Raw genomic sequence first — 17,131 nt, forward strand, 5'->3', positions numbered from 1 at the left:
GTTTCTAATTAAAAACCAGCTGGCATGGCATTCTAGATTTAGAGCCTAAATCTTTAATATTAGCTTTTGCACATGTGCACTTCAGAAAACCTAGCCTTTTGTCAACCAAAAGTATTGAGAAAGTTTGAGTTTTTATTTGACTGAAAGTTTAAGTAAATCCCCAGATACTCTAGCACTGTAGTTTTGAGATGTGGAAAATAATTTACTGTTTATCCTTCAGCTGCATTTCTTAAAATCATAACCCGAACGTATGTTAAAGTGATGGCAAACCTCTTTTTAATTGTTGTTCTTGTATCCATGAATAAATCTGTTAGCCATGATTATCAGTGATTTGTTGGTTTGTTTTGTCTTCAACAAAGGACATTTTTCACCCCCTCCACTGCTCTTGGTTTTAGTCCTTCACTCAGAGCAGGGTTAGAGACCATTCTAGGCTGAGAAAGGCTGGATGAGAATCTTTTCTGAAGCAGCTAATTTCATCTATATGTTTGGCTCAAGGGAGCATTGCAGAGCACCTTTGCTCCAAGGTTTTTGCAGTTTGCCCAGAGTAGGGAGCAAGAAACTGAACGATGTATCTGCTCCTCTTTTCTTTCTGCCTTCCCTCCCACTATTCTTTTTTTTTTTTTCACTCTGTCAACGACACTCTCTCACTCACACCAACACACAGAATGCGTAAAGAAAAGTAAGATGCATGAAGTGATAGGTCACACTAGACCAGGTCCTCTCAGAGGTCCAGAGAGTTCCCAGCCACTTCCAGCTTTTGAGGCCCCAGCCATAATAAAAATAAAAAATGATGACACATGAAAACAAAATAAGGCACCAAAAAAAGAGTGAGACATAATTTGAATATTTTTTTATTTAACAAATGCTTTTCTAGCCTTTATCTGTGCAAATGCAGTAATTATTGAGGGAAAAATCTAGCTTTTGTGCAGTGCCACAGTTGATATTAAGCATGGCGAGCCCATTCAAACGCTCTTGTCCCATAGTTGAACAATGATAGTTTTTTACCTGCTTCAACACGTTGAAGGTTCATTCATCTGAAGTCACTGATGCAGACAAACTGACAAAAATATGCAATGCAATTGTAATATTAGGAAACACCCCAGAAAGACCAAGTTCGAGTATTTCTTGAAGCAATTCCTTAAATTTGCAGCTCTAAGCTAAGAGGGTGTGTCACATTTTGGTCCGATAGGGATGTGCATAAAAACAAGTTGCAAAACTTATCAAATGCCAAAAAATTAACAAGTGTCTAAATTTGAGGCTCACTTTGAGCTTGAGGCCCAGGCCAAATGGCTCTCCTTGCCCCCCCTCTGATTGGCCCTGCACTAGACATATCTGTGATTGGGACTTTCTGCCCCTTTGGAGTTTTGCTGTTGAAAGAGAACTATTTTTGCCATCCTTTTGCCATTTCTGATATATCAAAAAGGTAAACTGAAAGAATTATTTTATGCTTTTTTTACTTGGCATTATTATAATAATGTGTTTCTTCAGGACAATATTACCTAGCACCACTTCTGTTTTACTTTTTAAAAAAATCTTTTCCCTCTTAACTTGTCCCCCCTTGCCTCTCCACCCCCCCCCCCGAAGAATTTTTAAAAATGACTTGTTCAAGGATAACTTAGATGTCAAATTTGTTTTTCCAGCAAGAAAATATAGGTGTCTCAAGGGTTTTTGTAGCCACGTTACTATAACTGCACTTTTCCCAAAGAACAGAAAATGACAGATACCAGGTTAAGGAGAGCCAGAAGAGAAATATAACAAACTAGAGGCCACATCATCCATTTCTTCTGCTTTTTGGTGGTGTTTAAAAGGAAATTGAAGCAGGATTCCAGTTTTCAGCTTCTGCCTCAGGAAACATGCAGTAGTTAGTCAGTGCACCCAAGATTTTTAAGTAATAGTTGTTTCTCCAGCAAGTAATAAATAATTAAATTTCACTTGTATTTTTGGTTGGCAAAAGCTACCAGATAATAAGATTTCCCCCATTGCCTTTTTTCATTTTACCATTTTATTATTAATTTCTCTCTGTCTCTGTCCTTAGCCTGTTTTGTTTTTTTTTATTTTGTGTGTGTAGGCAACAAGGTTTAAGTTCTGATAAATCAATTTTATTTGGGGGAAGGGTAGCAAAGAACAACCTAATATTTTGGGGAGACACCAAAGAATGTTTCTCAGACCTGAACAGGAAGGGGAAGGTGATTTTTAGCAAAACTGCATAACCCCTAAATTATTTGATATTTAGCATTCATTACAATACAGTGTATGTGAGAGATTATTATTTTATTTATTATGTATTTTACAAGTATCATATTTCCATCTTCTTTAGTTAAATAATATCCTTGTGCTTTCTCACAGTAGTAGTGCCCATAAAATGATAAAAACACCCATTGGGTACATACATACGGAGTGCTGTGGTTTGTGAGGTTTTTTTTTTCAGTATTGCATTCTATCAACAGGCTGGATTATTTTATGTGTTCTTCTCAACTGTTGGAGTAATATGTGTATGAACCAACTCACCAGACAGATTAAATTTTTACAGGAATTCTTGAAGTCCAAAACCTTTCTAAGGAGCAAAATACATTTCAGAAGACTGACCAGTTAAAAAAACATGGAACTTTCTGCTGTAATATTGGAGATGATCACTTGCTTGCTCATTTGATTGCTGTGAGCTTGGTTGGAAACATTGTTAATCTGTTGTATCAGGAGGTGCATCACTGGACATTAGTGAATGTCACTGTACTTATTTTCAGCATTGCATTTGTTCATCTTGCTAAGAAATTGGTGGTAAATGTTATGAAGATTGTTTACACCTCCTGTGGTATGTTGGATTCACCTGGCTGCAAAGTTCTCCTGTTCGCAGAAGCACTGACTATGACTCTTGCCATATGATTCACAGTATATATAGCATTGCTCTGTTGTGTTAAACTGTATCAGGTAATCTACCCCTGAGTGACACTCCAAGCATGGACCAGTACAAATGTGGTTGGTCATTGTTTTTGCTATTTGGGTTGCTGGTATTGCAGTTTGATGCCCAGTTTTAGCACATAAGAAAAGAATGCATAGCTGACTGCAGGATACAAAACTTATTAGTGTTCCAGTGATTTTCTTTATGCAGAATGTAAGGTTGAGTACAGAAATAAAAACTAGAGTTTTTTTTTTCCTATGGGAAAATATTTGTGATGCTTTTTGACTTTCTTCCTTTGATAGTTTTTAGTTGTTTTCTGTTTTCAAATAGCCCTTCTGCTCTGAAACCATGAGAAGGCAACATATGGTGGTATTTGGATTGGGAATGATGCTGCAGAGACTAATTCCTCAGCGCACTTAAAGTTGTATCATTGATGTTTCTTGTTTCTGCACTCTGGATTTCTCACTTGTTTATTACCAAAAGGATCTAGACTCCTGTTGTTTTATGCCAATGATCCTCACAGTTCTGTCTTCAGGTTATTCATAACTCTATTGGTTCTTATCTTCTTAAATTGAATAATTACAATTGAGGGTAAAGCTGCTGTCTTTCTGTTGTCCAAATAAAAACAAATCAGTCTGCTATACCAAAAACTGTTGTGGCTTTTCCATACACTTAATAACAGAAATCAATTTATTTCTGAAGGCCAACAAAATTATCAAATAGTTTTCATCACTGTAAAATGCTTCTTTCCAATAAACTTTTTGGATACACTGCAATCCAAAGTGGGATGGATTTTAAAAGTCAAATAAAGAAAAATTGGAATAATGTTAATAATTGAAGCAAAACTCTGGTAAAACACACTTTTGGTAGTACATCTTGCTGCAGTATAAGGATATTGTAACCGTAGGCACTTGTTTATACCTGTTTGTGTGTACCCAATCTGTTATGTGACTCTTACATTTTATATCTTGTAATTTATTTATTACATATTTAGTCATATGTTACCTCACCGGGGCAGGTCTGTGTCTGGTTCAGATGGGGCACAGTCTTCTAGGTAGTTGCAGATGGATTTGGGAATTTTTTGTCACCACTTCATTGCCAGATGGGTAGAGCTATTCCTTAGTAAACACATTTCAGAATTCATTGGTCTTCCATCCTAATATGTCCATACTAAGAAGGCCATCGAAATCTTAACAGTGCTAATGGAGGTAGTTGCTGAATTCGGCTTCAAATAGCCTAATTTCTGATCTTGTCCTGACTCTTAATATGGACCAACAGAAGAAGACAACAAGAATTAAAACATCCCTCTTCCAGTTTAAGAGGGGCAGGAACTTCTGGAAGAGCCACCTTCCTTCAACCAAGAAGAGATCCAGTTCACAGTCCATAAGCTGAAATCTCAGTTTGTGACATTTCACCTAAGTTGTTGAAGACCAGTGAGAATATTATTGTACCATGGCTGCATAGGCTCTTCCAGATCATCTGGCACACTTATATTATCCCCAATGACTGGTGTTACTTTGCATCTGTTCAAAAAGGATGATATGGCTGAGTGTAACAACTATAGAGGCATTATGCTGTTAGTGATCCCAGGGACAGTCTTCATTTCTGGTCTAGAGTCTCAAATCAGCGATCCACTTTGTGACAAAGACTGGGATACTTAATGTAGCTTTAGACCTGGTTTGTTCCGTTGTTGACCAGATCTTTACCTTGAGACAGATTTTTGAGGAGATAGTGGTTCTCAAACTTTTGTACTGGTGACTCCTTTCACATAGCAAGCCTCTGAGTGTGACCCCTCCTTATAAATTAAAAACACTTTTTTATATATTTAACACCATTATAAATGCTGGAGGCAAAGTGGGGTTTGAGGTGGAGGCTGACAGCTCGCGATCCCCAGTTTGAGAACCCCTGAGATAGTTGAATTTAATAAGACATTCACAACACTTTGTGTAGGTTTCTGTCAGGCCTTTTATTTAGTGCATTGAGTGACTTTGTGGGATCTGATGAGGCAACCCAGCATCCCTGGGAAGATAATGTCATTGATAGAAAAGACCTATAATTGATTTAAACTCAGTTTTCCATTCTATGTCAAATACACCACATTCTTTCCTATCTACATGGAATTTGGCAATGCTGTGTTCTGTCATCATTGTTCAATACTGGCATTGATTGATTGATGGATATTCATGAGGAGGCATTGTTCGGTGGCACTGAGCTCAACACCATTCTTCTTTGAGATTTTGGATATGCTGATGACATTGTCTTATTGGCTCAGTTTGGCTCTCAGCTGCTGTGATTCACCAATCTGTTCAGGCAAAAAGCAGTGCACTTTGGTCTCATTATCATATGGCTGAAACTAATCCCTGGCCATTACCATCAAGCAGCCACCAGCTCCAGATGATAACCAGCTCAATATGAATCTGCATGGACAGGACATTGAGTTGGTGGCAACTGTCAAATACTTAAGTAATGTCATAGACAGTACAGGAAAATGCTTGAAAGATGTGGACACTTGTACAGCAGAAGCTGCTGCCATAATTTGGGCCCTTCCGTAGCCTGCTTGGGGACTTCATGACATTGAGCCTGTTATGAAGCTGCATATCAATAGAACCACAGTTGTACCGACACAGTTGCATGGCAGTGAAATGTGGGTGTGGAGGAAGTGGACTGACGTTTTTGATGCTCATTTTTTTGTAGTTACTAATGGTGTGTGTGTCAATGGGATGAATGGGTGTAGATAAGTAATGTAAAGTGGGCCACCCCTACTTCATGTAACATTCCCTCTTCTCTCAGCCTCCCCCACTAATAGTTGTTTTAGCTCTAACACACACTGCCTTTCACCCCTCATTATGGCCTATGTCCAGAGGTAACAGTTGGTGCAGAATAAAGGACAGTGCACTGTTGCACTGCCCTTGGAGCAGTCTGGGAGGCTGTGGCTCAGGGACTCATAATCTCCATCCCTCTTCCCCTCTTGTTTTGTGGAAAGAGTGAACTGCACTAGGTCTGCACTCAGAGATGTGTATGCTGTCAAATGTGCCATTATAACTGTGTCACTGGGCACGTTGTGGGGGGCAGAGTCAAGGTTCTGCCATTTCCTGCCCGGTTCTGCCTACCACCAGTGTAGTCTGGTACATCGTAGTTCTGCAGAACCTGCTTCTGCACCTGCATAGCTTCCCATAATGCAGGTCGCTGGCATAGGGATGCCTTGCAGAATTTGACCACATGTAAGTTGGCACATTTAGTGAATGCCAAATTGATGTACAAAATGGAGCAGGAAATTTTTCTCATTTTATGCTTGCAAGAGTAGTTTGGTTGTTAATGATACAGTTCGACTAAAATATCTACAACTAAATATTTTGCCATGATTAAGTCATAATTTCCCTCCAAATGTACAGTGTAACAGCCATAACAAATATACTGCAGTCTTATGTGCTCATTAATGAACAAACAGGTGGAAAACTCTGAAGACCTGATCATGTCACCCTTACTCACACTGACTGGTATCTTACTATGTGAGTGCACTTTGAGTATCAATTTGGTCTTTATCAAGTGAACAAAATGAGTGCAATTATTCTGCCCAATAGTTTCCTATTATACACCACCTTCTGCTCCCTGATATAAAGAAGATGTGACTTGTTTTGTATTATTTTTTCCATTTTACACCCATTTCCCTCCCATTGTCCCATCTATATGTAACCCGACCCACCAGCTAATTCACAAGTGAATTTATTCCAGAGTCTGTCACAGAAGTTGTCCCAATTTTGTATTTTGCTCCTTGAACACAAAGGTTTAGTTGAGGTAAAACCTGTTTTGTGTAAGTGGAGAAAACACATAAGATTTGTATGTTTTTAAACAGCTGTCTGTAGATTGCTGTGAGGGAGAAATATATTAATACCTTAAGTGTGTTTGAGGGGGAAAAAAAACACGACCTTTGAACTTCCATAGAAAACCTGATACTAAATGATCCTGTATTTGCAGTAATTTGATGAGAATCATACATTCAGCTTTTCAAGCTTAAAAACGGTTTTGAATACATTTCTCATTTCTACTTTTTATAACGTTTCAAGAGCAGCTGTTTTAAGATCAACTTTTAGTTTGTGGAGGTCAGTGTGTAGGAGATTAACGACTACAATTTTGTATGCCAATGAATATAACACCTGCAGAATAGGGTTTTTTGGGTTTTTTTAAACTTGTTGGAACATTGCTAACCAAATGTTATTGATGCATACAATGATTCTGTTTAGACCAGCACAGCTTAATTTCCATTATTTGTAAATATATTGTTTACCAATTGTCAGATTGATGAACTGGGGCTTTTGCTTCAAGCTTTTCGTTTGTCACACACAAGTGCTGGCAGAGTGAATTTGCTGCCGTAATAATTCTTAGCACTTAGTGCTTTACATCTTAATTGTTATTGTTAATGCATTATCATCTTTCTTTGTCAGCTAACTTAAATATCTTCCTTTTTTCAGCATTGTACTTGTCTTTGGTCAGGATGTATACCTTTGACAAGTTGGAAAATGATTTGGTTAGAATTAAGAAAATTATGAGTACTTTATAATCCTAACCCCTTTGGAATGTGTGATCTCTGATTCATGCAGATTTGCAGATCTTATGTTCTTTCTTTGCTCATGCAGAGTTTTTCTTAAGCTATTTTTCCGCTGTGAGGAACTAGTAAAGAACGCCAAGGATAGATGCCTATAGGTATAGTTCAGTTCTTGTCACGGTCACCATTTCAAGGAATGAGTATCACGATGGTACTCTGGGTGACAAAAAGGAAGTCATCCACCTCCTTGATATTGTCTTTTGCCTCTCCCACTGAGGATGTGGGTGCTCTGCACCTTGCAGGATCAAGCATCTAGTGGGCTGTTACTGTTTAAGGATTTGATCCTGCAACTGACTCTGTATGCACAGCCTTGTTGACTTCAGTGGGGCTCTGCATGGGGAGAGGGTGTCTGTGAGTGTACAACAAGTTGCAGGATTGGAGTCTGTCACATCCTGTTCACATTCAAGGTGGCTGTCCTGCTGTATTAGCTGAAATGGGCACAAGCACATGCACAAAAAACCCCATGATACCTGCCCAGAGCAGACAAATTAAATGAAAGGAAGGGTACTTCAATTCCAGTCCAGCTTAAATACTTTTTCAGTAATGTGGTGACCATGTGAAAATGTTTTAAAGGTTTTAGATTCTTTAATATATATTACCTCATTTTCTGTATTTTTAATAGGACTTTACTGCTGTACTGACTCACCCAAAATGTGCATAGAAGAATAATGGAAGCCCCTGAATACCTTGATTTGGATGAAATAGATTTTAGCGATGATATATCTGTAAGTATAAATATTTTTTGTTTGTTTAGAGAGAGAGGATTTAAGTGGCTCGATTTCTAGCATAAGACACACATCTCATTGTCATTAGAGGCCAAAGCAGGCTTTTACCTCATGCAGAGGCTACCTATTTTGCTTCAAGTATATATGAACTGAATTCAGGTATACAGAAAAAATTAACAATGTCCCCATGTGCTAGAATGAAAATCAGATTTTTTTCCAAGGGAAACATAAATCGCTGAAAGTAGAGTTTGGGGCCCGCACTTTGTCTGCATTAGTAAAGATGATCTTCAAATCAATTTAATACATTTATTTTACTCGTGCTGAACTGCCTTTATTAACTCTTTGGGTGAAATACCCATCAAGTGATTACCTACAATCACCAAAAGAATAGTTTTAAAAGAATTGAAAATAGTGCCATATGCTATCCCCTTCCCCCATCATGAGTTTATTTGTGTAACTTGCTACTCTGCCACATAGGCCAGCTCCAGACTTCAGCAAGTTTCATTAATAGGTTGCAATTTGATATGTTTTGAGGTCTTATAGTACAGCTAGAGCCAGCAGGACTTCCAGGGAGTCTAAAGAGAGCATGGCTCTGTTGCACAATTTCTCTCCTCATCCGTTACTAATGGGCTAATGCCCCCCACCTAGGTATGGAATTCAGAGGCAGTCCAATGTTACTTTTGGAGGCTCCAGGACTAAGCTCCATCCTTGAGCTCAGGATGCTGGATTTTCTGCCTCCAGAGGTGGACCAAGTTGGCGGTTCAGTTTCTCCTGAACATTTTGATTTTAAATCTTTATTTGTATTCATTTTCATGCAGTTGTAGTTTATAATTTTCCTCTTCCTCCTCCTGTGCATCGGGTAAATAGCAGCATGGTGACTTCAACCACCTGGATCTGCTACTGCAGCATCTCCCCTGCTGGGATCCTCTGCCCTTACTCAGACATGGCAGAGCTAGCCTGCAAATACTTGACTTAAATCTAATGAGGTATTCCCTATGTGAGGCAGCACTTACAACAGCTACAGAGGGTGAATTATACCCTGCTTCTTCCCAGCCAGCCAACACACTTGCTCTGCCAGAGTACAGGGCTCAGAGTTGGACTGGCATGTCTGGTCTCCACCTTGCCCAGAGGGGAGACAACTCCAATCAGGGGCTTCTTTAGTTTTTCAGGGAGAGAGTCTAAGAATGAGGAGGAAGCTAACTGCAAAAGACTTGGGCTGGACAGGGGGAAAAAACCCCTAGAAAGGATCCAGAGTCACCCCCCCCCCCCCCGGACCCTGTGGATACTGAAGTGCGCCCTTTGTTCCTTGGGGAAAGAAGCCAGGCTCCTACACAGCTCCCACTGTGATTCAGGGAATTTTCATGATATTCAGGGACAAGTCCTGAAAACCCCAGAGACCCAAAAAGGATAAAGCAATTGTGTCCTTCACAAGGCAGTAATTAATATTTTTAATGAACAAGTGGGGTGAAAATCAGGGTTTATACCTGTGACCAGGTGCATCGCAATACCCCTTATTCTTTGCCGCCTTCTGCAGAGGGATTGTTTACTGGGGCTTTTCTATATGGAAGCTCTCATAGTGCTCTGTATTGTGTTCATGGCCCCATCCCCGCCCTGCTGCATGTCTGGACATGCAGAGAAGCCTGTTCCTCCTGTGGAGCCCTGCTCAGGATGCAGCCTAATGGGAACTATGCCTGTCTGGCTTTCAGCCCGAAGTCCCTTGCTCTGCTAGGGAAAGGGACTCAGATTTCAGTAATGGGAATTGTGCCATAAATTGTACCATATGATCATTAGCCATAAACTTTTGCTGTGCCATGGAAAGGGGCTCTCTCTTCACCTCTCCCTCACTCTGCATGCTGGCTCCAAACCCTTACATTCTCTTCAGACAGTCAGTGACCAGATCAGAGGCACTCGAGGATTCCACTCCTCATGAAGCCATATCGTAATGGGATTACAGAGAGGTAAAAGGACTGAGAAATATAGGGCCGAAGGATTGTGGGATAGCATTGGTGGAATCTCTGGATGTGAACTGGGGGACCCAGGCTTCAGCTATGTCCATGCTGCAAAATGACAGGATTTGGACCCAAGTCCCACTGGGACTTGGGCTCAGCCCACCCCACCCTACCCCACCGCTAGGCAGCTCATAGGACCTGGGTCCTGAGGGTTTGCTAACCCAAGTCAGAAGGTTTATACGGTAATTGGGATTGGGCTTATACCTACGTCTCAGCATGACAAAGACACAAGAGCATTTGTGTACGAGTGCTTATAATTCCTGAAGACTCTTCCTTCTGAACAACCCTTTGCACCCGGAGTCTGAAGTGGCAAGCAGTAGTCACAGCAAGGCCCAGGTCGCACATTACACATTTATACCCATACATAGACAACATGCCAATCAGTACCTTGTACAGAGAAACAGAATCATTCATAACTGGAGAGCAGCTGGAAAGGATTCATAGCTACCTGTTCTTCAAAATCAGGAAGAGCTTTTGACCCAATGTAGAGAATTGCTCACGCAGAGATCAAAATAAATAATGGCTCTGTCTATAATGTTACCATAATGACAAAGATTTGCAAATATCCAAAACTTCATTACATCATTCATTTCTTGAGGGGCCATCAGTAGCCAATTATCTCCAGTGGCTAGGGTTGCTTAAAATGTACCTGCAGAAGTTTCTTCAGAGGATGTAGAACCGTGTACTTGATGCACTGACTCCTTCATTCAGACTGGGAAAGCCTACATTTAACTCCCTGAGTGTTGGAAAAGAAGTTGATCATGGATTCTTCATTAACCTCTAATCAAGTCTGGTGGTCAGAGAGAATTCGACCAGGATATTTCATTCATTGATCTGGTCAAATTTATATTTCAGGTGTAATGGGAAAGCTCCTTAGGGGCAGGGTCCGCCTCTTTTGTGTAGTGCCAACCACAATGGGGCACTGACCTCTAGATGCTTGTGATACAAATATTATAATAATCCCAAAGTTTGGTGCTCTTAGCTATGCTAGAGTTTCTCTGGGAGATTTCTCCCTACAGCCAAGCCCCTTAGAAATGTGGGTAGCAGCCTTAGCAGCATTTTGCAGCCAGGCACATGGAATCCTCTATTTGACTGTGAGGTGCCATGTTTAATCACAATGACAAACTAGACAAGCCTGTGGCTGGCCTTTCTAGTTGTCATTACCTCTGAAAGGCAAGTTTTGGAATTAGTTCCTATATCTATACAAAAAACACAGTGCTGTTGCCATGTGCAAAAGTTTATTCTTGTAGCTTCAGAAACCGTTTCTGTTCAAGGTAAGTTCCTCTTTCCACAGTTCCTGGAAAATAGTCCTCCTATTATTTTGTTGTAATCCTTGAAAGGTTGTGGCATGTGTGGGCATTCCTACCGCTCCAAACACACATCTCAAGTATATGGTATATATACACCAATTGTACCCTATTCATCTCATTCCATCTGAAATGCAAAGGCCTTATTGCCTCAAAGTTGCTGCAGGCAAGATATAAAAATTCTGCACCAATTGGCATGCTAGGTATGTGGGGAAACTAAAGGGGGAAAGTGTATGGGCCTCATCGAAGGAGGGTTTATAAAATAAGCTTCTTTTCCTCTGAAGAGACATCCTTTGGTAGGAAGAAGCTACTGGGTTGGTTCCCACATAACTTGTTCTTTTATAAAGCTGTTGCTTTATAAAGGGGAGCTTCCATTCCTACTATTACTCGACTATAATTATTAAATTCTGCTTATCTTTCCCTCTTTCTGAGATTCACTGCTTGCTTCTTCCTATGAGTAATGAGTGAGGAGAGAAGCTTTGCAAATGAATGAGAAATTTCTTAGCTGATAATTTTCTTTCTGTTAGTAGCTTTTCTCCAAATTCAGCCCACCCCCGGAGCCTGATAAATGACCAGAATAGAAGTTGAAGCTTTTCTCTAAAAGGAGACTGTGGGCTTGTCTACACTAACAATTAGTCTGTGCAAGCTGTGGTCTGAATCTACCCTGCACTAGCCTACTGCAGTCTAATTGTCCATGTACACCTTGCTGGTGCACATTAACAGTTCATGAGCACACTTTGATCTAGACGACTTTGGACTGGAATTAGCTCAAAACACTCTAACGAATTGTTAACCCATGGCAGCAGGATCCACAGGGAAGTTACCCTGCACTAGCCTGTCACAGTCTAAGTTCATAGCCCAGTTTTCCACAGTGTAATTGTGTAGACAGGCCCTTAGATATTATATATTGTCTTAAGGTTAATTTAGTACATTTCATATGAGCTTTTCTTAATGCTAATAACTGGTTGCTGAAATTTTTCTACAGTTGTGGAATAACTCTTCTGGTGGCTTGAGCTGAAGGGCGGAGCTTAGTCCTGGAGTATCCAGCAACTCACTGGACTACTTCCAATTTCCATATGGGCGGGGGGAGGAGAATTAGTGCATAAGTAATGAATCTGAGAGATTTCAGAGTAGCAGCCGTGTTAGTCTGTATTCGCAAAAAGAAAAGGAGTACCTGTGGCACCTTAGAGACTAACCAATTTATTTGAGCATAAGCTTTCGTGAGCTACGGCTCACTTCATCTGATGTTGCATCCGATGAAGTGAGCCGTAGCTCACGAAAGCTTATGCTCAAATAAATTGGTTAGTCTCTAAGGTGCCACAGGTACTCCTTTTCTTTTTGCGAATCTGAGAGAAGCTGCTAAGGGGAAGAAAATGATCAGGTAAGAAATGTCTCAGTCCAGGTGTTCTTGAAATACTTGCAGCTGTAACTATTGTAAGCAAAAAAGCTGTTCATTTAAGGTGAACACTTGGCAGTTATTACAGGAACCACTAATGCAGTTGATTCCTCCCTCCCTAATCATATCTCTGCCACAAATGTTTCTCTTCTATGAATTAAAAGTTGTTTATATGCTGAATGTCTGGCGAATGAGGGCACTTTGACACAGGAATATTTCTGTTGTAAATGGAATTTATTAATTTGATTTGCAGGTCACCTTTATGATACGAAGTGCAGAGCCCAAGCTCTCTCGTCAGACATCATTATAAACTCTTGCAAAGGATTTTATTTTCTTTCTAGCATTTTGGAAGATGGTTCCTTTTAAAAAAGCTCCAGATGCTTTACTCACATACAGCTTCCTTTTAAAATGGGTTTTATTTTTACCTATTTTTTTATGTTGACTTTTATTTAAAGGCAAGGGGGTGGGGGGAGATATTGAGACATTACAAGACGATGATCCAATCTTGAGAGGATAGTTTATTCTGGGGAACTGTCTTGTTAGGACTGTTCCATGTTAAATTATGTCCTGTAATCTCTTTCTAGGCCCAGTTTTACAAAAAACATAAAGCAGAATAGATGTATCCTCTTCTTGCCTCTCTCATTTTGCCTGATGTTACTGAATGGTGGATTTAACTACCAGTTTCACTGTTATACAGCTGAGATTGCCCATGCTATTAGGAAGTACTCTGACCTCCTGCTGAACGTCGGAGCTAATGGCATAGATTATAGAACAAGAAATATCCCCATCCCCGGGCAGGAGAATGAAGGATTTGATGTCAAAGGAAAGATTAACTTGAGAAGTACTGGCTTTCCTACTACTCTGCTCGTCTCTTGTGTGGTCAAATGCATGAATAAACAGGCTTTGCACAAGGAAAGCGTGCAGGGATGGGAACGGGGCAAAATTCTTCCTTTTGTCAGTCCACAAAACACTCCCTTTTGTCAGTCCACAAAACACTTATGCTACTGCCTCTCTAATCCCTAGTTACCTGTGAGCATGTGACCAGCAGTGGCTAATTTGTCTGGGTTGTTTAGGGCTCTTTGTCAAGCTCTCTTGGCTTTCTGAAACTTCAGATTTCACCTTCATGCTGTTGTGGAGAGAGCAGCTCCAGAGCACTTTTGTTAACCATTTTCAACTTTCCTGCTACACTTCCTCTTCAGATCCAAAGCAGATAAGTAGTGACTGGAAATTGTTACAATCCGATGGCTGTTCTGTGGCCTATGTGAAGTGCTATAGTGGTCTTAATCCATTTCTCAGTGTACATTTCTCTTCCAGCTGAGATCCTTGTGGGTCATCTTGGCCAACAGGTCCAGATCTGAACGGCCACAGAGACTATCTTTGGAATACTAGAGATGTTTTAAACACAAAATAAATATTTTTTAAGTCTTACATATGTGTCTAATTAAATAAAAACTATAGCTTTCTCTCCCATAAGATGCTCATTTTTGAGACTTTTAGACTACCATAATTTAAGTGCCACAAATCACAGATTTATTTGGGTGTAGTTTATATATAAGTAGGGTAGTGTGACTCTTGTTTACATTATACAGAAATATCATTCTGTCCAAAATGATGTTAGGTCATCAACTAGCACATCTTCACTTATTACTCTCATGAAAGAGCAAGTGAAACAGGCAATAGAAGAGCAGGAAATGAATAAAAGTGGGAACACTATGAAACTTGTAAATTGCATTTAATCTCAGGTATACCTTTAAAAATCAGTATGCACAAGTTTAACCTTCCCCCTTTCCCAGTCACTCCTATGGGGACAGATAAAATTAGCCCTGTTAGTAAGTTGTATACTGTTCTAGTGGTCCCTTTATGGTTTCTTAGTACTTTAAAATACAGGCTGTTTACTACACTCTCATGTTATGCAGTTAAAATTATTATTATTACTTACTATTGCAATACAGCAGTAATACAAAATGCCCCGATGTGTTAGGTATTGTACAAGCACACAAGAAGACAGTCTGTTTCCCAGAGAGCAGTGTGTGGGTACAGGGGTCTGCCTGCATTGTGCCAGTGCTGGATTGGAGCTGGATTTGAAAGAATACGCTACATGTGAGTTTAAGTAACAGTAAGAGGTAATTAAATACAGTAATATTTTTTTTTTATTTACACAGATTAGCTATTGCACTCCTTGATGAATTTGAAAGCCTTTTGTCTTTTATTAATAAAATTGGCTGTCCTCAATGGCTGCTCACCCCAGCCAGACATTGGTTGACTGACTTCTTGGCAGAGCTAATTATCAGCCTCTAATTTTTACACAGAGACACAACAGGCAAAAGGCTGTTAAAAGACTTACAAACTCTTTCAGATTCAAACAAAAGACATGTATCACTTATAAAGCCAATAGAAAAACAACTCCTGTCTGTTGTTAAAAGTGAAGAATAAAATACAGAGGGTATGTCTATATCGGATGGTGCAAACAATACACATGAGCATGAAGAATCAGAATAGGGCTGCAAATGTGTTAATCATAGCAAGTTGGCCCATAGTTTATGCTCTTGGGAAGTAAATTATTTCCTTATAGTCAAGCCACCAGTCTTGCTATTTTCTTTACAGTTATGGATGCTATTCTTTGTGTTTTGTTTTGTTTTAATGTTTAGATAAGTGAATTCTGTGTTCATTAAAGGAAGAGATTGGGAGCACTGACATAGCATAGACAAAGTTTTTTGTGTAAGCTTTTTGTTTTCATTTTTAATGTCAATAAATATTCATCTGTTATGCTTAGGCAGCCATTTGTATCAGACATGCAGTATAAACAAATGAATTAATAAAATATGTTGTAAGGCTGCTTTGCTAATTCATAATCTTGTTCCTGACCTGCAGCACCCACAGTGTGTCCTGGACACAGACTGTGAATTTGTGGAATTGTGGGTAAGAAGTCTGTAAGGCACACAAAAACCCTGAAGGGAATAGTTAAGATCTGATCACCTTCCTCATTTTCAGGTGCAACCCGAGCTAGGGTTTGTAACCTTGTCTCTGGAGGGGAAAAGTGAGGGTTTTTCATTTTACTATGGAAGCACTGTATATGGTGATGCGTTCTATGTATTGCTTTACTAGTTCTAGGTCACTGTTTAAGTAGCAACCCTTGAAAAGTGTCCTGAAAGAGGAATGTACTGCACAGTTTTAAACCATGAAGTAGTGAATTTAAAAATGTTTTAAAACTTACTTAAAATGTTTAAACTTATTCATAAAATGGTGCAACTGTAATCTTAACTCTGGTAGTTAAGTCTAATCTTTTTGAGAGAGTGTTTAATATCCAGACTTACAATACAATATAACAGTTAAAGAATTTAGTATCAGTCGAGAATTTTGAATGATAGGCCAAAATTTGGAACTAAAATTTAATTTTCTTTTGTTGATTTAATGTGAATGGAAGATGACTGAATTGCTGCATTTTCCAGAATAATATTTAAACAATAATGGTTTGTTCTAAGAAAAGTTCTACAATGTTAATAACAACTGAAAAAAAACTTAATTGTAATATGGACAAGAAGTTGTCTGTGTCATCTGGCGTAAAAACAGAGGAGTTAGGAGTTTAAGATCAAGACAAAGGCACTGGAGACCCAATCCAGTGCCTGTGAAATCTGAGAGAGTTTTGCCATTGACTTCAGTGGGAGCAGGGCAAGGTCCTTGATGCTTTCAGCGGTCACTACAGACCTGATCCTGTGAGGTTGTCAGTGTCCCCATTGAGGTGCTGAGTGTCTCTTGGGAAGTGCTGAGCACCTCAGTTCCAATGTAGTGGAAGTTAAAGGTGCTCCATATGACAAGTGAAAGATTAACAAAAACCCATTATTGTCACTATACATTTCCCTTAATTTTATTTTTTAAATTGTTTCTGTTATATCTCTGTCCCGCTACATTTAATTTTTCTTCCATTATTTTTCTTTCTCCTACTGTTGGGCTGGTTGTGAATTTTAAGCTTGAATGAAACTGCCTAGAATGTCCCTGCTAGATATTCTGAAGGTTTGCCTGTTTGTGGGTGTGTATATTTAAAATTCATTTAATACAAACTTTAAAATAATGTTAAGTGCAAAGATTTTAGAATTTCTGTTCCTTAAGATTTTGTAGTCCATTATTGCTGGAATGGACTAGTTATTTAACAAGCCATGATCATTTTCACTAGTGTGACACTACAGATTTACAGCTT

At 39.4% G+C, this 17,131-nt stretch overlaps 1 protein-coding gene across 3 annotated transcripts in view; it reads left to right on the forward strand.

The window, feature by feature from the left end:
* The window catches only part of SNCAIP (synuclein alpha interacting protein), a 100,268-nt gene that overhangs the window by 33,647 nt on the left and 49,490 nt on the right, over positions 1 to 17,131 (forward strand). For all 3 annotated transcript variants that reach the window (XM_084628242.1, XM_084628244.1, XM_084628243.1), the window contains exon 2: positions 8,122 to 8,224. In XM_084628242.1, the coding sequence (XP_084484368.1) occupies positions 8,168 to 8,224 (57 nt within the window). In that variant the 5' untranslated portion in view covers positions 8,122 to 8,167. The remainder of the gene's footprint in view (positions 1 to 8,121; positions 8,225 to 17,131) is intronic.

This window comes from Lepidochelys olivacea, assembly GCF_965140295.1.
Source record: "Lepidochelys olivacea isolate rLepOli2 genome assembly, chromosome: 5".
Lineage (NCBI taxonomy): Eukaryota > Metazoa > Chordata > Testudines > Cheloniidae > Lepidochelys > Lepidochelys olivacea.